This window comes from Aquarana catesbeiana, linkage group LG07, assembly GCF_042186555.1.
Source record: "Aquarana catesbeiana isolate 2022-GZ linkage group LG07, ASM4218655v1, whole genome shotgun sequence".
NCBI classification, from domain to species: Eukaryota; Metazoa; Chordata; class Amphibia; order Anura; family Ranidae; genus Aquarana; species Aquarana catesbeiana.
The window spans coordinates 170,937,911-170,959,720 of record NC_133330.1 but is presented as its reverse complement, the minus strand read 5'-3'; the positions used below and the strand labels follow the sequence as shown (position 1 = coordinate 170,959,720).

General features: G+C 39.7%; 1 protein-coding gene across 1 annotated transcript in view; it reads left to right on the top strand.

Moving 5' to 3' along the window:
* The window catches only part of HMCN1 (hemicentin 1), a 656,490-nt gene that overhangs the window by 437,986 nt on the left and 196,694 nt on the right, over positions 1 to 21,810 (top strand). The window contains exons 74-81 of the mRNA XM_073592871.1: positions 7,220 to 7,347; positions 8,817 to 8,973; positions 12,443 to 12,564; positions 13,234 to 13,398; positions 18,592 to 18,699; positions 19,191 to 19,325; positions 19,426 to 19,560; positions 19,792 to 20,061. Coding sequence (XP_073448972.1) covers positions 7,220 to 7,347; positions 8,817 to 8,973; positions 12,443 to 12,564; positions 13,234 to 13,398; positions 18,592 to 18,699; positions 19,191 to 19,325; positions 19,426 to 19,560; positions 19,792 to 20,061 — 1,220 coding nt within the window. The remainder of the gene's footprint in view (positions 1 to 7,219; positions 7,348 to 8,816; positions 8,974 to 12,442; positions 12,565 to 13,233; positions 13,399 to 18,591; positions 18,700 to 19,190; positions 19,326 to 19,425; positions 19,561 to 19,791; positions 20,062 to 21,810) is intronic.

Here is a 21,810-nt window from a genome sequence, read left to right as displayed (position 1 = left end):
TAAAAATAATAGTAATAATGATAAGATCTGTTACAGTATACACCGAAAAATCGGGAAGCAACAATTGTTCAAAGATAGATATAAATCACTTGCGAAAGCATGTATGACAAAGCAATAAAATCTCTTAAGGTGCACATATAAATAGTAATGTCAAAAAAAGTTGGAAACAAAAACGATACACTCATAAACAAGGATATGGGGTATATCATGTAGTGTATGAAAAGTATAAAGAATAAAATAAAACAAAACAAAAATCAAAAACTATAACCAAATATTTGAAACATTACTAAATATAAAAGGAGGAGAGAATTAACCCTCTCTCTGGATTATACTATAGAAAGCTTTGTAGAATATTATATATGATAAAAATATGCTGTATAGATAACGAAAATTGTTGTAAACACAGACATGCGCTAAAACTCGTCACCACTAGGGATGAGCCGAACACCCCCCTGTTCGGTTCGCACCAGAACATGCGAACAGGAAAAAAGTTCGTTCGAACATGCGAACACCGTTAAAGTCTATGGGACACGAACATGAATAATCAAAAGTGCTAATTTTAAAGGCTTATATGAAAGTTATTGTCATAAAAAGTGTTTGGGGACCTGGGTCCTGCCCCAGGGGACATGGATCAATGGAAAAAAAAGTTTTAAAAACGGACGTTTTTTCAGGAGCAGTGATTTTAATAATGCTTAAAGTCAAACAATAAAAGTGTAATATCCCTTTAAATTTCGTACCTGGGGGGTGTCTATAGTGTGCCTGTAAAGGGGCGCATGTTTCCTGTGTTTAGAACAGTCTGACAGCAAAATGACATTTTGAAGGAAAAAACTCATTTAAAACTACTCGCGGCTATTGCATTGCCGACAATACACATAGAAGTTCATTGATAAAAACGGCATGGGAATTCCCCAAAGGGGAACCCCGAACCAAAATTAAAAAAAAAAAATGACGTGGGAGTCCTCCTAAATTCCATACCAGGCCCTTCAGGTCTGGTATGGATATTAAGGGGAACCCCGGCCAAAATTAAAAAAAAAAAATGACGTGGGGTTCCCCCTAAATTCCATACCAGACCCTTCAGGTCTGGTATGGATTTTAAGGGGAACCCCGCGCCAAAAAAAAAAACGGCGTGGGGTCCCCCCAAAAATCCATACCAGACCCTTATCCGAGCACGCAACCTGGCAGGCCGCAGGAAAAGAGGGGGGGATGAGAGTGCGGCCCCCCTCCCTCCTGAACCGTACCAGGCCACATGCCCTCAACATTGGGAGGGTGCTTTGGGGTAGCCCCCCAAAACACCTTGTCCCCATGTTGATGAGGACAAGGGCCTCATCCCCACAACCCTGGCCGGTGGTTGTGGGGGTCTGTGGGCGGGGGGCTTATCGGAATCTGGAAGCCCCCTTTAACAAGGTGACCCCCAGATCCCGGCCCCCCCCCTGTGTGAAATGGTAAGGGGGTACATAAGTACCCCTACCATTTCACGAAGAAAGTTTCAAAAATGTTAAAAATGACAAGAGACAGTTTTTGACAATTCCTTTATTTAAATGCTTCTTCTTTCTTCTATCTTCCTTCATCTTCTGGTTCTTCTGGTTCTTCTGGCTCTTCTGGTTCTTCCTCCGGCGTTCTCGTCCAGCATCTCCTCCGCGGCGTCTTCTGTCTTCTTCTCCTCGGGCCGCTCCGCACCCATGGCATGGGGGGGAGGCTCCCGCTCTTCTCTTCTTCTCTTCTTCTTTTCTTCTCTTCTTCTCTTCTTCATTTTCTTCTCCGGGCCGCTCCGCAATCCATGCTGGCATGGAGGGAGGCTCCCACTGTGTGACGGCGCTCCTCGTCTGACAGTTCTTAAATAACGGGGGGGGCGGGGCCACCCGGTGACCCCGCCCCCCTCTGACGCACGGTGACTTGACGGGACTTCCCTGTGGCATTCCCCGTGACGTCACAGGGAAGTCCCGTCAAGTCACCGTGCGTCAGAGGGGGGCGGGGTCACCGGGTGGCCCCGCCCCCCCGTTATTTAAGAACTGTCAGACGAGGAGCGCCGTCACACAGCGGGAGCCTCCCTCCATGCCAGCATGGATTGCGGAGCGGCCCGGAGAAGAAAAGAAGAAAAGAAGAAGAGAAGAAGAGAAGAAAAGAAGAAGAGAAGAGCGGGAGCCTCCCCCCCATGCCATGGGTGCGGAGCGGCCCGAGGAGAAGAAGATAGAAGACGCCGCGGAGGAGATGCTGGACGAGAACGCCGGAGGAAGAACCAGAAGAGCCAGAAGAACCAGAAGAACCAGAAGATGAGGGAAGATAGAAGAAAGAAGAGGCATTTAAATAAAGGAATTGTCAAAAACTGTCTCTTGTCATTTTTAACATTTTTGACACTTTTTTCGTGAAATGGTAGGGGTACTTATGTACCCCCTTACCATTTCACACAGGGGGGGGGCCGGGATCTGGGGGTCACCTTGTTAAAGGGGGCTTCCAGATTCCGATAAGCCCTCCGCCCGCAGACCCCCACAACCACCGGCCAGGGTTGTGGGGATGAGGCCCTTGTCCTCATCAACATGGGGACAAGGTGTTTTGGGGGGCTACCCCAAAGCACCCTCCCAATGTTGAGGGCATGTGGCCTGGTACGGTTCAGGAGGGAGGGGGGGCCGCACTCTCGTCCCCCCCTCTTTTCCTGCGGCCTGCCAGGTTGCGTGCTCGGATAAGGGTCTGGTATGGATTTTTGGGGGGACCCCACGCCGTTTTTTTTTTTTTTTTTTTGGCGCGGGGTTCCCCTTAAAATCCATACCAGACCTGAAGGGTCTGGTATGGAATTTAGGGGGAACCCCACGTCATTTTTTTTTTTAAATTTTGGCCGGGGTTCCCCTTAATATCCATACCAGACCTGAAGGGCCTGGTATGGAATTTAGGGGGACTCCCACGTCATTTTTTTTTTTTAATTTTGGTTCGGGGTTCCCCTTTGGGGAATTCCCATGCCGTTTTTATCAATGAACTTCTATGTGTATTGTCGGCAATGCAATAGCCGCGAGTAGTTTTAAATGAGTTTTTTCCTTCAAAATGTCATTTTGCTGTCAGACTGTTCTAAACACAGGAAACATGCGCCCCTTTACAGGCACACTATAGACACCCCCCAGGTACGAAATTTAAAGGGATATTACACTTTTATTGATTGACTTTAAGCATTATTAAAATCACTGCTCCTGAAAAAACGGCCGTTTTTAAAACTTTTTTTTGCATTGATCCATGTCCCCTGGGGCAGGACCCAGGTCCCCAAACACTTTTTATGACAATAACTTGCATATTAGCCTTTAAAATTAGCACTTTTGATTTCTCCCATAGACTTTTAAAGGGTGTTCCGCGGCATTCGAATTTGCCGCGAACACCCCAAATTGTTCGCTGTTCGGTGAACTTGCGAACAGCCAATGTTCGAGTCGAACATGAGTTCGACTCGAACTCGAAGCTCATCCCTAGTCACCACCAACAAATAAGTAAATAAATGAATAAATAAATAAATAAACAGATGCATAGAGGGCCCTAAATATCAAATTATGTCAGTCTGAGACTCAAGGTTGCAGATTTCAGGGTCCAATAAGAATTTAAATAACATATCTAGTGGTGGGTGGGTAGTAAACGCATGGATGTATAGAGAACCGCCAGGACTCTAGGCTGTTACGATGTAATAAATTCAAGTGACAACTGGAAAAACAGCTCGGGTAACAAAGCCTAGGAAACTAGAAGGAGAGGCCGTATAAACGGAATTACAAGGGGAGAGGAGACATGCGAGCTTCTGTTATGAAAACAGTGGAATGATGGAGGAATGTGCTGTGAGGCACAGAGTCTCACTCCATCCGCTGCAAACAAGGTAGATAAATGTTTCTTTCAAAAACTAAGACTGAAAAAATAAATAAAATAAGTAAATAAAAATAAAATAAAAAGATTGGAATGAAAACCCAAACCAAAAAAATGGGCTAGATCTTACTTAGGTATGTCATTCTCTGTTTGACAGGCCTGTGGTCCGTTATTGTTCATGTGTTGACATGTATTGAGGAATAAATTGTATCACATTCCAAAACACAAGGACAATGCGGACCATAAGGTTATGGATAGGTTTCTGGTGAAACAGAAAATCTCACTTCGCCTGCTGCAAACAAAATTAAGTTTATAAGACATATAAAAAGTGTGTGAACATTCACTGGAAAAACTGACATTCACTGGAATGTGGAATTCCTGGATGTCAGGCTGACAGGAGAGAACAATGAGATAGTTTCAAACCTGTACAGAAAGCCTAATGCAGGTAATACACTTCTAAGAGCCGACTCTAGCCATCCAGGACATACTATCAACAGTATCCCAGTTGGCCAATTTCTCAGACTCAAAAGATTGTGTAGTAAACAAACAGATTTTGACCTAGAAGCTGCATTTATGTCAGCTAGATTTGAAGAAAGAGGATACTCTAAATCTGTTATCAATAGAGGTCTAATGATAGAAAAACAGGCACCTAGACATAAACTTCTCACTGACAAACCCATGAACAAAAACACACAAAGTAACCCTGATAAATCCACCTTTATCCCCACTTTTTCCACTCCTTACAGTGCGGAATTTAATAAAGTAAAAAAAATTGTCACTAAATACCTTCCGGTATTGTGTCATGACCCTATATATTCCCAGATTTTGAATAAAAGTATCCGCACGGTTTCCAGGAGGGCTCCATCATTGGGTAGCCTCCTGTCACCCAGCCTATTCTCCAGTACCAACATGTCCAAAAATTGGCTGTCTTTTCAGGGTACTTTTAGATGTGGGGGCCGAGGCTGCATTTATTGTTCTTTTATCCAAAAGGGAGACACTGTTATGTCTGTTTCCACAGTAAAAACTCACAAGATACATTCTTTCATAAACTGTAACACACGTTATATTGTATATGTTATTACCTATACTACATGCCGTATACAATACGTTGGTAGGACAACACGTAGATTAAAAGATCGTCTTTACGATCATCTTAATGATCTTGAGAAAAATCATGCCACAAACGTCGCACAACATTGGAATGAAATCCACCAGAAAGATACATCTGGTCTTACCATTCAGGGGATTGACAAAATTATAAAACCACTTAGAGGTGGTGACAAGTTTAATATTTTATGTAAGCGGGAGGTCCGGTGGATTTTTATTTTGAATACTAGACACCCTTTCGGGCTTAACTTTGAATGGGATGTGTCACATTTCTATCAATAAGTTAAAGTTTAGCAATCTATGGTTTGCAATTAAACATTTGTTAGGGTTTTCATTGTGTCTTTTATTACTTATTCGTGATTCTAACAATAGTTTATTATAAGTTTACCCTTTGTTAATGCACCCTATATAAACATCTCCATAGTATTTATAACACACAACCCAGCCTGCAGCGACTGGAGTGAGACCATGTATCTTACCATAAACCCACCTAAGACCCTTTCTGTTCCCGCTTATCTACACCTTAACTTTATATTATCCTGCCTCTTAAGAGGTACACACACTTTTTATATGTCTTATAAATTTAATTTGTTTGCAGCGAGCGAAGTGAGATTTTCCGTTTCACCACAAACCTATCCATAACCTTATGGTTCACCTTGTCCTTGTGTTTTGGAATGTGACACAAATTATTCCTCAATACATGTCAAAACATGAACAATAATGGACCACAGGCCTGTCAAACAGAGAATGACATACCTAAGTAAGATGTACCCCATTTTTTGGTTTGAGTTTTCGTTCCAATCTTTTTATTTAGTTTTTATTTACTTATTTTATTTATTTTTTCCGTCTTAGTTTTTGAAAGGTTTCATAACAGAAGCTCGCGTGTCTCCTCTCCCCTTGTAATTCCGTTTATACGGCCTCTCCTTCTAGTTGCCTAGGCTTTGTTCCCCGAGCTGTTTTTCCAGTTGTTACTTGAATTTATTATATCGTAACAGCCTAGAGTCCTGGCGGTTCTCTATACATCCATGCGTTTACTACCTACCACTAGATATGTTATTTAAATTCTTATTGGACCCTGCAATCTGCAACCTTGAGTCTTAGACCGACATAATTTGATATTTAGGGCCCTCTATGCATCTGTTTATTTATGTATTCATTTATTTACTTATTTGTTGGTGGTGACGAGTTTTAGCGCATGTCTGTGTTTACGACAATGTTCGTTATATATACAGCACTTTTTTATTGTATATCATATTCTACAAAGCTTTCTATAGTATAACCGGAGAGAGGGTTAATTCTCTCCTCCTTTTATATTTAGTAATGTTTCAAATAGTTGGTTATAGTTTTTGTTTTTTGTTTTGTTTTATTTTATTCTCTATACTTTTCATACACTACATGATATACCCCATATCCTTGTTTATGAGTGTATCATTTTTGTTTCCAACTTTTTTTGATATTACTATTTATATGTGCACCTTAAGAGATTTTATTGCTTTGTCATATATGCATTCGCAAGTGATGTATATCTATCTTTGAACAATTGTTGCTTCCCGATTTTTCGGTGTATACTGTAACAGATCTTATCATTATTACTATTATTTTCATCATCTTTATGATTTTTTCACGTGTTAACATTTGTATGGTTATAGACACTCCTTGTTGGTATCCTGTTCAGTTTTTTCTATTTTTCTATTTTGGCCTATATGTGTCTTTCACCTTCACAGGTGCACCTTATCCTTTGGAATCTCGAAGGTCAACTATGCAAAAGGTGTGTTTTTTTTATTTCAATTTCACACTGTGATTGGAGCATTCCATATCAACCCCCCCCTTTATATGCATTCAGTTGACGTTCGATAATTCAGCTATGAGTAAGCATCAGTTGATGTGAAACGCGTTAGCTATTCTTCTCTGTTTTATCCACCCCTGATGTGACTGTACTTTGGATTTTATTCACTTTCATCAATAAAGATGCCTTTCTTCATTGAGTGCGGCTGTCCAACAAGTCTTGTTGTCAGAAAATTTGAGAACCTGTTCTCAAACAGTTGTTGTCAGAAATTCCGACAGCAAATGTCTGATGGAGCATACACACGGTCGGAATTTCAGACAACAAGCTCACATCCCACATTTGTTGTCAGAAATTCTGATCATGTGTACGTGGCTTAAGTCATATTTTACTGAGAATGGAAATTAAATAATTTGATTATTTTATGTTACTAAGGACTAAGGAGTAATATTTAAATGTTCATTCAATTCTGCTGAAGTGAATGGTTATCTAATTGTATTTCAGGTATACTGTTATGGAATCTGGCACACTTTATTTTCCATCAGCCAATGTTACAGACTCTGGCCTGTACACCTGCCTTGCAGCTAATGCAGCTGGATCTACCCAGAAGCAGACCAAACTTCTGGTTTATGGTATGTATGATATGGGATTGTAAGGAATTGCTTTATTTCAGAATTAAACTTATACGGAACACAAACAAAACTAATATCAATTACATAAAACAAACTTTTTTCAGAATTTAAATATGGTGCAGTTGTCATAGTTTGAACAGGACCTATGCACAGATTTGATAATTTTGCCTTTTCCATAGGCTGTGTATTCGAAAATTGTCTTTAGATGAACTGTTTTGATCTTTGTATCTCAGATGAATGTGTTTTTTTTTTATATATATTTTAAGAACTAGAGCAGGTAGAACTTTATGAATATGTACTAAGTATATGTACTGAACTTATAATATTTCCTTCCCCACGTGCCGCTTCCCCTGATTTCTCTGTCACAAAGCCATCCACAACTCTACCCCCAGCTACTTTTTTAACCTAGTCTCAAAATACCAACCAAATAGTTCTCTTCGTTCACCCAAGACCTTCTGCACTCTAGTTCCCTTTTCACCTCATCCCATGCTATTAAATTGTATTCTAATTGTACTGTCTGCCCTTATGTTGTAAAATGCTGCATAAACTGTTGGCGCTATGTAAATCTTGTATAATAATAATAATGGATATGTACTAAATGCAATCAAGGTTGTAGTGCTGAGTGCACATAGCCCTACTAATATAGCTATCACCAAGTTAAGAAAACAGGGTGATTTTTAGTACTAGACCCCCTTGTCCCCTGGCCAAATACTGGCAGCACATATTGATTTGTAAAACTTGTGTTACACATTTCATTAACCCTGGTTCACACTAGTGGGATGCGGGAACCGGTGCGATTCCAGTGCTGGTTCCCGCATCGCTCCTCTCTGCAAGCAGTTCACACTGCTTTGTGGAAACCGCTGCGGGTGTCATTAACTTAATGCTTCCGAACATGCGTCGAATTGTTTCCGAGCATGCGTAAGAATTTTGCACGTCGGAATTGCCACAGATGATCAACGATTTTGGCGGAAAATGTGACCGTGTGTATGCTCCATTGGACTTTTGTTGGCCGAATTCCAGTAAGCAAAAGATTGAGAGTATGTTCTCAATTTTTCGGTTTCTGAAAAGTTCCTATCTGAAAATGCGATCATCTGTGGCAATTCCGATGCGCAATATTCCTACACATGCTCGGAAACAATTCGACACATGCTCAGAAACATTGAACTTCATTTTCTCGGCTCGTCGTAGTGTTGTACGTCACCGCGTTCTTGACGGTCGTAAGTTCAGCTAACTTTTGCGTGACCGTGTGTATGCAAGGCAAGCTTGAGCGGAATCTCTTCGGAAAAGCCGTCATATCTTTTTCCGACGAGAAGTCCGATCGTGTGTACGCGGCATTACATTCAAAAGCCCTGCAGAAGTACAGAACAATCTCCTAAGTTCTTGCTCACCTCCCTGGCGATAGCCAAGCATTTTACTAACAACAGTTTAATTAACCTTTATATAGATGTTTTTGTGCAAATGTTTTACAGATCCTCCACTGATAAACCCTGGCTCAACAAATATTACCACAATAGTGAATAATCAAATAACACTAAACTGTGAAGTAACAGGTACCCCTAAACCAAGAGTGGAATGGAAGAAAAACGGACTGTTAATAAACACAGATATGAATCACAACATTTACAGGTATGGTGCAGAGTGAGAAGATCATATCGTCATATAGACATGTGTTAAATGGTGGAGGAGAGCACATATTACCTTATAACAAAATGCTAGCCTTTTCCTGGTTTCATCTGTACATTTTTTATATATATATATATATATATATATATATATATATATATATTGTAAATATATAAAAAACACATTTTTGTAAATATACAGGTAGTAAAGAGTTATATACAAAAGAAAAGGTAGTAAACTATTAGATAAAGGTGAACATGTACATCTCGCAAACTGGTAGAGACTATTGCTCTGCCTGCTGCAGTTATTGAAGCCAAAGATTTCAATATCAGATTTTCCTATAACTGTGGGAAATTTTAACACAATCTTCCTTGTAAAAACACTGGTAGGCTATTTGGGATTAACTCTCTATAACAAGTAATTCAACAGAATGTTGTATTTAATATTTGGACAAGGTCAGTCCGTACCCTTATTTTTTATTATTTTCATTCATCCTAATGTGAACAAGCTTTTGTCTTTTTGAATCTGTCTCTTGGATTGATGGCTTCTTTGGTTCTAGTGAGTTGTCCGAGGCAGCAACAAATGTCTTCATTATATTTTAGTATGACACTGTCACTGTGGAATGTTGTGTTTATTATATGCTTACATAACAGGATGCAATTCATCCTAAATGTTTCACCTTTGTCTTACATATCAATGAAATATTCTACCACAAGGCTTAAAGTGGAACTAAACTTTCTCCATCAACATTAACTATTTTAAATCCTTATGCTGCTAGCATTAGTAAATATATAGGAAGCTATATTATATTTACTTGTTTTAAACTTTTTTTTAACATTTCTTCAGTTTCTTCCGTGTTTCTGGCCTAGGCCAAAATTATGTCATACATCTCAGGAGTCTTCATGAACATTTTTATTCTTTCATATGGAGGAAGAGAGGAGGGCTTTCTCGGTCAAGCACATATACCTGCCTGCATGCTTTAGCTAAGGGTAGATGGATTCCAGGAAGTAAATGCTACATGAATCATCCATCTTTGCTCAAGATGGCCATGGATAGAAATACTGGGGGGGCTGTTAGGGTTATCTCTCAACAAAATATAGCATGCAGACATGGATAGATGGGTGAGTTTGCTTTAAATATAAAAAATTATTTAATTTGTGTTCTCAGTTTGTGTTGCAGAGATACAGTTAAGTTTCTCTTTAACTGCTTCCCGACCAGCTGCCACAGTTATACTGCAGCAGGTTGGCTCCCTTGGGCGAGCTGTCGTAGCTGTACGTCGGCCACTTTATGACCACTAGGGGGCGGTGCGTCGACTAAGCCGATACGCATACCCAACGGTCGCGATGTCTGCCAGCACCCACAATCGCTCCACACAAAACGGAGGTCTGTCAATGTAAATAGACAGATCTCCGTTATATCAGGGGTGAGGAGACTAATCAGTTGTTCCTAATGCTTAGGAACAGCAATCGGTCTCCTCCCCCAGGCAGTCCCACCCCCCACTGTTAGAAACACTCCCTAGGACAAACATTTAACCTCTTGATCGCCCCCTAGTGTTAACTCCTTCCCTGCCAATGATATTTATACAGTAATCAGTGGCTATTAGCTCTGATCGCTGTATAAATGTCAACAGTCCCAAGAAAATGTCAAAAGTGCCGATCTGTCAGCTGCAATGTCACAGTCCCGATAAAAATCGCAGATGACCACCATTACTAGTATAAAAAAAATTATAATAAAAATGCCATAAATCTATCCCCTATTTTGTAGATGCAACTTTTGCGCAAACCAATCAATATGCCCTTTATGCGATTTTTTACCAAAAATATGTAAAAGACTACATATCGGCCTAAACTGCCTATATATATATATATATATATATATATATATATATATATATATATTTTTTTTTTTTTTGCAGAGGTGATAAAATAGCACCAAAAGAAAGCTCTATTTGTGGGAAAAAAAGGACATCAATTTTGTTTTTGTACAGCGTTGCACAACCACGCAATTGTCAGTTAAAGCGATGCAGTGCTGTATCACAAAAAAATGGCCTGCTCATTAAGGGGCCAAATCTTCCGGGGCTTAAGTGGTTAAAGTGGTAGTAAAGTATTATTTTTAACTTGTATGTAACTTGTATGTACAGGTAAGCCCATAATAAGGCTTACCTGTAGGTACAGTGAATATCTCCTAAACCTGCAGGGTTTAGAAGATATTCACACTGCATGCAGCGGGCGATGTCACCAGCACATGCACTCTGAAGGGACAGAATACCTGTACCGTCCCTTCTGAGCTCCGTGATGCGGCTGGGAATGACTTCATCATGGCTCAGCCATTCAGAAGGCTTGAGCACTCTAACCCGGAAGGAAGATGGGGTGAACATGGACACCCTGTCAGTGATAACAGTGCACTGCTGCAGGGCTTCCTTCTAAGGTAAGTATTGCATAATATGCTAGTATGTGATGCGTACTAGCACATTATGACATTGTCTTGCAGGGTTTCTATTTTTTTTTTTTTACAACCCCTTTAAGAATTGGGGGTTGTGTTGGTGCTTTCTAACTAGCTTCTTAGTAGGGAGTAGAGCATTTATGTTCTACATTAACAGTAGTGGTCTAAATCTTGCTGGTCTCGGAGGAAAACCAATTTTGCTTATATTTTTGATTTTGGAACGATGAACACTGACCATAGCCAAAATAAGAGAAACCAACAGTTCTTGAACATATTTTTGTGACTTCTTAGATGATTTTATTTTGTGGATTGCTAATCCAAACAGCTTCCTCAGTTCTAATGGGTATCAGGTTCCTGGTGTTCCTAATGTCAGCTATCTATTTAACTGGCCTGATGTATGCTGGGGGTCAATTACTTACGTACTAATATAATCCTATATTCTGTTGAATATCTGTTAATGCATTACATTACATAAATAAAATAAGTGCTATTTGTTTATTTAGGTTCCTTTTTACCTAATATTACATTTTGTTCAGAGGCCCAAAAATATGCCTAAACTGTAAAATAATAGAGCAAAATCAGAATATACTTTTACAGGACAATATCTGAGTAACTCGTTTTAAGGAATAATATTGCTGCATATGCAATTTAGACACAGATCTCAGATCATCAAAAGCTAGGTAAAGCAAAGCTATGAATTAAATGCAATGCATATGAGCATATGATCATGTACTTTGATATGCATTCAGATTGATTTACTAAAATGCAAAGTTACTGTTCACTTTTCAAAGTGAATGTTGATAAAGAGAAATTCACATGTGTTTACCTTGCATACTTAATCATGTGAGAAGAAATAAATAAATAAATAAATAAATAAATGTATTAATGTTTTAATTTTTTTGCAGGTCCTTACATTAAACACATTTTCTCCTTTACTAATAATTATACTTTGAGTATAGGACTTACCTTATATTATTTAAAACGTTGTATTATACTAGAAGCTAACATTTGTGTACTCCTTTTTTTCTAGATTTCTTTCTTCAGGATCTCTCATAATCATTTCGACAGCTGTAGAAGACACAGGGATGTATGTGTGTTTTGCTTCAAATGATGCAGGTCATGATGAAATTGCAATTTATCTTTCAGTACTTGGTAAGGCCAAATGTACTTTAAATGTACAACTTTGCTAAATTGTCTTTATTATACTGTATGTGTTATAAAACATTATTTACAAAGCAAACTGCATCTTTCATTAAAAAATGCATCTGTTATGATACGGTCTTGTCTTGCTGAAAAAGGTCTTGTTGATCTGGAGACATACAAACACACTTTCAGTGACTCCTGCTGACCTTGTGTCTTGGAATCTGCATTATCAATGCAGTATTATTGGGCCAGACATAATAATGTGAATTTATCAAATACAACAGGAGCATCATTCCTTTTAGAATTGGTAAATTATTATTGTAGTTGATAAAATGATTATTTAGCTATAGTTACTTCAGCTGTTGCTCTGCAGTTGACTTTGTGTTGTCTTGCTTTGGCAAGATAGAGCATGTCTGAATAACATTAACAACATCAGGGATATTGGGAGGCATTTATTTAAAGCAGTGCAAACCAAAAAGTTTATAATTCCCATGGCAGGAATCATGTTGCTTTTTATTTAATAATTTGGATTAGAAACGTGACAGGTATAGTCTGATAACTGTGATAAAATGTTAAAACATTCTTTTGCCTTATTATCGTTCAGCATTATACTACTACTATGATTAAATCAATATGCAGATGTAAAATTCTTTAATTTGTCTTTGAATTATTCTTTAGTGCCACCTTCCATCGCTGACGAAGTAACAAATATATTTATTAATAAATTTTCATCGACCATAATTCCTTGTACTACGTATGGTGTTCCACAGCCTGTAGTTCACTGGTTGAAGGATGGAATTCGCCTTCCAGCTGTTGGAGAAAGTTACAAGATATTGAGTTCTGGTAATTTTGTTTTGGGTTCTCTTCATAAAAAAACAGGTTATGAAGTAGGCCTCTTTTTTGCAATTAAGGTCACTATTCTGTTATTTACTATTTCCTATGTGAACTTCGTAATGGGCTCCTTATTTGTATGTTCTGGCAAATAGGTTTGCTGACTGGGACCTACTCCTACTTAAGCCTACCACTCTGTCCTGGTTCTTACATTTTGTCCTCTGGGCATATTATTATTATACAGGATTTATATAGCGCCAATAGTTTACGCAGTGCTTTACAATATAAAAAGGGAGACAATACAGTTATAATTCAATAAAATACAAGATGATAAAGAGGGCCCTGCTCAGAAGAGCTTACAATCTAATAGGGTTGGGCAGGTGGTACAAAAGGTTGTAAATGTGGGGAATGAGTTGATGGAAGTAATAAAAGATTAGTTGGAGATGTGATAAGCTTCCCTGAAGAGATAAGTTTTCAGGGATCACCTGAAGGTAGCAAGAGTAGGGGATAGCCAGATAGGTTGAGGTAGAGAGTTCCAAAGATTGGGAGAGGCTCTGGAGAAATCCTGGAGATGAGCATGGGAGGAGGAGATCAGGGAGCTTGAGAGTAGGAGGTCTTGAGAAAAGCTGAGAGGATAGTTTGGGTGATATTTGGAAACAAGATTGGTGATGTAGATCGGGGCAGAGTTGTGATTGGTTTTGTATGTTGTGGTTAGTATTTTGAATTTAATTCCCTAGGCGATTAAGAGCCAGTGTAGGGATTGGAGGAGAGGGTTGGCAGACACTTGGCAGTTGGTAAGGTGGATTAGTCTGGCAGCAGCATTCATGATAGACTGAAGAAGGGATAGCCTGTGGAGAGGCAGGCCAATGAGAGGGGAGTTGCAATAGTCAAGGTGAGAGATAACAAGGAAGTAAATGAGGAGCTTAGTGGTTTCATTTGTTAAAAAGCTGCGAATTTTAGGGATGTTATGGAGGTGAATTTTACAAACTTTTGACAACGATTGGACTTGAGGCTGAAAGGACAAGTCAGAGTCTAGGATTACACCTAGTACCCTGGCGTGAGGGGAGGAACTGATGGTTGTATTGTTGATTTGGAGGGGGGCACGAGAGGGGGGAATATTAATAGATCGGTTTTAGAGAGATTTCGTTTAAGGAAGTGGTGCGGCATCCATGCTGATATGTCAGTTAGTAAGTTAGTAATGCGAGAGGAGACTGAAGGAGTGAGATGAGGAGTAGACAGATAGATTTGGGTGTCATTGGCGTATAAGTGGTATTGTAAGCCGTGGGCAGTTATCAAGTGACCAAGGGAGGAGGTGTAGATAGAGAAGAGGAGGGGTCCAAGACCAGAGCCTTTGGTGACCCCCACAGAAAGGGGCAATGGAGAGCAGGAGGCAGAGTTGTAGGTAACAATGAAGGAGTGCTGTGATAGGTAGGCAGAGAACCAGGATAGAGCAGAATCTTGGAGGCCAAGGGAATGGAGTTTATTGAGAAGGATCGGGTGGTCAACAGTATCAAAGGCCGCAGAGAGGTCAAGTAGTAGGAGTATGGAGTAGTGGCCGTTGGTTTTAGCAGTTAGTAAATCGTTAGTGAGTTTTACTAGGGCTGTTTTCATGGAGTGCTGCGAGCAAGAAGCAAGAACGTAAGGGGTCAAGAAGGTTACTTCCACTGAGGTAGGAGCTAAGACGGTTGTAGACTAAGCGTTCTAGAAGTTTGGAGGTGAATGGGAACAGTGAGATGGGTCTTAAGTTGTTCAGGTTGGTGGGGTCCAGTGAGGGCTTTTTAAGTATGGGAGGGATCTGCGCATGTTTTAGAGGGGAGGGGAAGGAGCCACGAGAGAGGGAGAGATTGACGATGTGAGTAAGGGAACGTAGAATAGAAGAAGAGGGTGACCGTAGTAGTTGTGAGGGAACAGGATCCAAGGGACAATCGGTTAGGTGGGCATCTGAGAAAAGTTTTGTAACCTTATCAGTAGTACTAGTAGCTAGTTCAAAAGAGGAGAGTGTTGAATGTGCTGTTAGGCAAGGTATGTTGGGGTAGGGAAGATGTACGCACAGTGGAGGTGTCCTCACGAATTGCATCAATCTTGTCTTTGAAGTGATTGGCAATCTCTTGGGCAGTTAGTGAGTTAGTGGGTAGAGGGGGTGGGGGATGAAGCAGAGAGTTAAAGGTTAAGAAGAGCCGACGGTGACTGGATGACAAGGTATTAATAAGTGAGAAAAAGTAGGCTTGTTTGACAGCATGGAGGCAGGAATTGTATTTTAGAAGGGCAGATTTATATAGGGTGAAGTCCTGCAGGCATTTGGTTTTACACCACAGTCATTCAAGAGCACGGCAATGTCTCTTGAGATTTCTAGTGTTGTCAGTTTGCCAGGGTTGTAACGGTCAGGGCCTGATTATACGTGTGGTTAGAGGAGCAAGTGCATCTAGTGATGATGAGAGAGAACTGTTGTAGACAGAAATCGCCAGGACAGGACAGAGAGAGATTATGTCATATAGGTGGTCAGTAGCAGAATAGAGAAGAGAAGGGCTAAAGTGGCGAAGGTTCTTACAAGTAATTGTTTGCTGCTTGGAGGGATGGGAAGTTGGAGGCAATGATACAGGGAAACTGATGAGGTTGTGATCAGAGAGAGGAAAGGGGGTGTTGGTGAGGTTGCCAGGTTTGCAGAGATGGGAGAATACAAGGTCGAGGGTATTACCATTGGAGTGAGTGGACGTATGTGTCCATTGGGTTAGGTCAAAAGATGTGGTTAAGTTGAAAAGTTGAGCTGTAGCTGGGCTTTTAACATTGACAGGAATGTTGAAGTCACCAAAAATGATAGTGGGCATTTCAGAGGAGAGAAAGTAGGGTAGCCAGGCAGCAAAGTCATAAAAAAGTGCGATAGTGGTGCAGAAGGCCGATAAATTGCTGCAATCCTGAGAAATGGGAGAAAACAGACGAATACAGTGCATCTCGAAAGAAGAGAGGGATAGAGAGGGAGGAATACGTAGGGCTTGGAAGATGCTTTGTGGGGATAGAAGGAATACAACTCCACCTCCTTTCTGTCCATTGGGTCTGGGGGAGTGAGTCCAATGGAGGCCACCATGGGAGATGGCAGCAGGAGAAGCTGAGTCAAAATTTTGAAGCCAGGTTTCAGTTATGGCGAGCATGTTAAAGCCATGAGAGATTAAGAGGTCATACACATATGTTAGCTTGTTACAGATGGAGTGGGCATTCCAAAGGGTGCATAATATTGGTGGGCTGCTTTGAGGAAGCAGGGGGATAGAAATTAAACTGAGCGGATTGCGGTGGTAGCCAGAGAAGGAGGGGTATTGGATATGTGGTTTGCAGTTGGAAAATGGCTGACCAGGATTAGGAGAAAAGTCACCTGAGACTTATGCCCTGTACACACGACCGGTTTTACCGTCGGAATAAACTCTGAAGGTTTTTACGATGGAGTTCCAACAGAATTTTGCTGAAGCTGTCTTGCATACACACGGTCACGCCAAATTCCGACCATCCAGAACGCGGTGACGTACAACACATACGACGGGACTAGAAAAGGGAAGTTCAATAGCCAGTAGCCAATAGCTTCTGTCTGGTACTAGCTTCAGAGCATGCATCATTTTTGGTGCGTCAGAACAGCATACAGACGAGCAGTTTTTCCAATAGTAATTTGTTCCGTCGGAAAAATATAGAACATGTTTTCTATCTAATGCCGCGTACACGTGAGCGGAATTTCCGACAGAAAGAGTCCGATAGGAGCTTTTCATCATATATTCCGACCGTGTGTATGCCCCATCGGACTTTTGCTGTTGAAAATTCAGACCGACTTAGATGGAGAACATGTTCTATATTTTTCAGACGGAACAAATTACTATCGGAAAAACTGCTCGTCTGTATGCTGTTCCGATGCACCAAAAATTACGCATGCTCTGAAGCAAGTACCAGAGGGAAGCTATTGGCTACTGGCTATTGAACTTTCATTTTCTAGTCCCGTCGTACATGTTGTACGTCACCGCATTCTAGATGGTCGGAATTTGGTGTGACCGTGTGTATGCAAGACAGCTTGAGCGGAATTCCGTCGGAACTCCGTTGCAAAAACCTTCCGACGGCAAAACCGGTCGTGTGTACAGGGCATAAGTATATCTGAATTTTCGACAGAAAAAGTCCGATGGGGCATACACACTTTCTGAATATAAGATGAAAAGCTCCCATCGGACTCTTTCTGTCAGAAATTTTGCTCGTGTGTACGCGGCATAAAAGAAGAAGGAGGGTGAGGAAGGCAAGATTGCATATTGCAGACATTGCATATTGCAGACATTTAATTTTAAAGTAATATTTGAAACAAGAACAAGAACGAAAAATGGACTTTGTAGGCACCTATTATAAAAGATACATACATTTATTTATTAAACAAATAGTACAAAAAAAAGTGAATTTTAAAAACATTGCAAATAGAATGCAAAGGACTAACTAGGTCTCTCTCTAATATATATATGTATACAGTGGATGCATGATATATGCAGGAATAAAATCCTACAATCATTTTTTCAAAATATACAAGAGAAAGCTCTACATGTTTTGCAGTTTGAATGCTTCTTCAGGAGTTCATTAAATATTCTTTGAGAAGTTAAATAACAGAGATCTGGGTATGAGGGAAATGCCAATAAGATATGAGCCTGAAAAGTGGGACTGTGGACCACAGTAGGATAATATTGCTTTGTAGTCTTAATGAATGGATGACAAAGAGAAGGCTTTCTATCAGAGAGAGAGCAGGCTGCAATGTCTCAGCGAAGCTGACGGCTAAAGCAGGGTTTAGTAAAAGCCACTAGTCAGGCAGCACATTAGATTATCAGATGGCAAATCCAGACCATCTTACCAGGATAGAAGTGATATTCAGGTGGAAGCTCGGGGACGGACCTCCGCCTGAGAGAGGTACACATTAAAGTACACTAAAGTAGTTTAAAATAATGTTTACATGTAGATATATATGGTATTTAATGACATATTTATTTTCAAAAATTGACAACATACATTATGATCATCTTTGGTAAATGACACCAAAATATGTGATGTTCTAAAATTGAAAAGGAAACAAATATGCTCATATTTTACTAGTTTATGTAATTAGTTTCTGAGTAGCTGAGGTCCAGAATGATCAAGTGTGAAATAGATATTCCAACAATTATTCAGACACTCAATTTAAATTCTGTAATTACATTTTAGGAAGTATTGAAATACCACGTACAGACTTAACCCATACTGGAAGATACACTTGCAAGGCAGTAAATGAGGTTGGCTCTGCTGAGATTCATATAAATCTCTATGTTCAAGGTTGGTAATTAAATTATTGCTGTTAACCCATAATAATTTCTAACCACACCGTATTGATTATTAAATATTTTGTAGGACAGTATGCAGATGCTTAGTTTACACTCCAGAGTTGTGTAGGACTAAGTAGCTGACCTACTGTGCTGTTTAATTTTCATATACAAAGAAACTTTGTGAAAAATAAGATTGCATTAGAAAATGGATTTTTGGAAGAATCATGGGCTCATTGTAGCTAACATGTAAAACGTATCTTTCAGTTCTGTATTTCTCTCCTTAAAATTACCCAACTGAGGCAGAGGTACACTTTTTTTATATACAAAAACAACGTCAAACCAGAGGAAGATGGTTGTAGTGGTTGCAAGATAGCACTTAGTGATGTACATATCCAGAAAATAAGTTGCTGATAATATGTTGCATGTCACCACCCTTGAACACTTACATATGTATATTTGGATGCACCTAACCTTTTTTTTCCATTATGTTTCCTGAATTAGAGGTTCCTGTTATACACAGTCAAGGTGATTACTTTGAAGCCACAGTAAACAATTCCATCACACTTTCATGTGAAGCACTTGGGACACCTTCACCCACTATCACATGGCAAAAGGAAGGTGTTGGTATCAAAACAGGTGACACGTGCATCTCCATATAAATTGTTTTACGTTTTATGATTTTTTTTTTACTATCGCTGTTTCAATTTTATGTGAGTTTGTTTTCTATTTTTGATAGGGGGTCATTTTACTATGTTTTCTAATGGCAACCTTAATATTGCATATGTTACACAAGAAGATGGTGGTACTTATACTTGCATTGCCCAAAATCCAGCTGGAACAGCACTGGGGAGGATAAAACTTAAAGTTCTTGGTAAGGTGCTTTTAAAATATTACAGTAGCAGTAGTGAGTATATTTTGTAGGAAATAACAAGGATTTGATTCTATAAAATGTTACTTTGCAGCATTTTAAATAATTTCTAGAAGATTGCTGTAGTATATTAGTTCAGATGTTAGCCACATGAAGTTTGAGTAGGTGGCAGGTGTATCACATGACCTAGCCCTTTCATATAGTTAAAATGTTGATTTGTTTTTGTTTTTTTAGAGCCACCATTAATAAAACCACATAAGAAAGAATATACAGTTGTAGTGGATGAACCTGTCACAATGATCTGTGAGGCCTTTGGCATCCCAATGCCAGAGATTGCTTGGCATAAAAATGGAGCACCTCTTGCCAAATCAGCTGTACAGAGAATAATCGGCACTGGAGCCCTTCAAATAGGATATGCACAGCCTGATGATGCAGGTCTGTACACATGTACAGCAGAAAATGCAGTGGGATCCATGAGCTCCAATATGAATCTATCGGTTTTAGGTAGGTATGCTTAAATGAGGATATTAGTTATGACCTAAAACAAGAGTGGACCAACATTTTGTGTAGACTACTTTGCTGTATAAGAGCCCTCTGGAAAATACAGGCCCATCAATACATAGTAAACAAATGTTTGCACTTGAGCAGTAGCTGCCCTTTGGTTACTGTGTCCATCACTGGTCTAAAAGACTACGTTTTTAATTAATAATCTGTTGTACAAATAATCTTTCATAATTTTAAAACTTAATGTCCTATTGTACATCTTCTTTCATTTTAAACTTTACATACAATAAATAAAACTGAAAATTAAGCATCAGGTTCCATCCAGAACTTTACAGTATGCCAAAGTGTTGCTGTGTTTGAATCAAATGAGTATGTATTATAGCATAGCATGAATGTTGATTTTAATCCCAAAAGAATACACTAAGAGGCTTTGGCCATTTACCGGTATTTTGTGGTTCAATAATTTGAATTGCATAATTCTTTGTTCATTTATATTTCCAGATTGTTTATACAGTGGGGACGGAAAGTATTCAGACCCCCTTAAATTTTTCACTCTTTGTTATATTGCAGCCATTTGCTAAAATCATTTAAGTTCATTTTTTTCCTCATTAGTGTACACACAGCATCCCATATTGACAAAAAAACACAGAATCGTTGACATTTTTGCAGATTTATTAAAAAAGAAAAACTGAAATATCACATGGTCCTAAGTATTCAGACCCTTTGCTGTGACACTCATATATTTAACTCAGGTGCTGTCCATTTCTTCTGATCATCCTTGAGATGGTTCTACACCTTCATTTGAGTCCCGTTGTGTTTGATTATACTGATTGGACCTGATTAGGAAAGCCACACACCTGTCTATATAAAACCTTACAGCTCACAGTGCATGTCAGAGCAATCGAGAATCATGAGGTCAACTGCCTGAAGAGCTCAGAGACAGAATTGTGGCAAGGCACAGATCTGACCAAGGTTACAAAAAAATCTGCTGCACTTAAGGTTCCTAAGAGCACAGTGGCCTCCATAATCCTTAAATGGAAGACGTTTGGGACGACCAGAACCCTTCCTAGAGCTGGCCGTCCGACCAAATTGAGCTATCGGGGGAGAAGAGCCTTGGTGAGAGAGGTAAAGAAGAACCCAAAGATGACTGTGGCTGAGCTCCAGAGATGCAGTCAGGAGATGGGAGAATGTTGTAGAAAGTCAACCATCACTGCAGCCCTCCACCAGTTGGGGCTTTATGGCAGAGTGGCCCAACGGAAGCCTCTACTCAGTGCAAGACACATGAAAGCCTGCAGGGAGTTTGCTAAAAAACACCTGAAGGACTCCAAGATGGTGAGAAATAAGATTCTTTGGTCTGATGAGACCAAGATAGAAAATGGATGCGGGACTTTAAATGAGGTTTGTCTCTGTAATGAAGGATATTGTAGCTAGGATATGTTAATAAACACTATTAATTGTAACCAGTCCCCAATGGGTAGTCCCTATAATGGATAAACCAAACAATGTTTACAATGTACAATATCCTTCATTACAGAGACAAACCTCATTTAAAGTCCCGCATCCATTTTCTCTTTATATGTATGTACTTTCTAGGGATGGAGGTATGTCTCTGCCATATTAGGGGTGTTTAGGGTCACTTTTTGTTTTATTTTTTATTTTTTATCCTAAGACACCAAGATAGAACTTTTTGGCCTTAATTCTAAGCGGTATGTGTGGAGAAAACCAGGCATTGCTCATTACCTGTCCAAT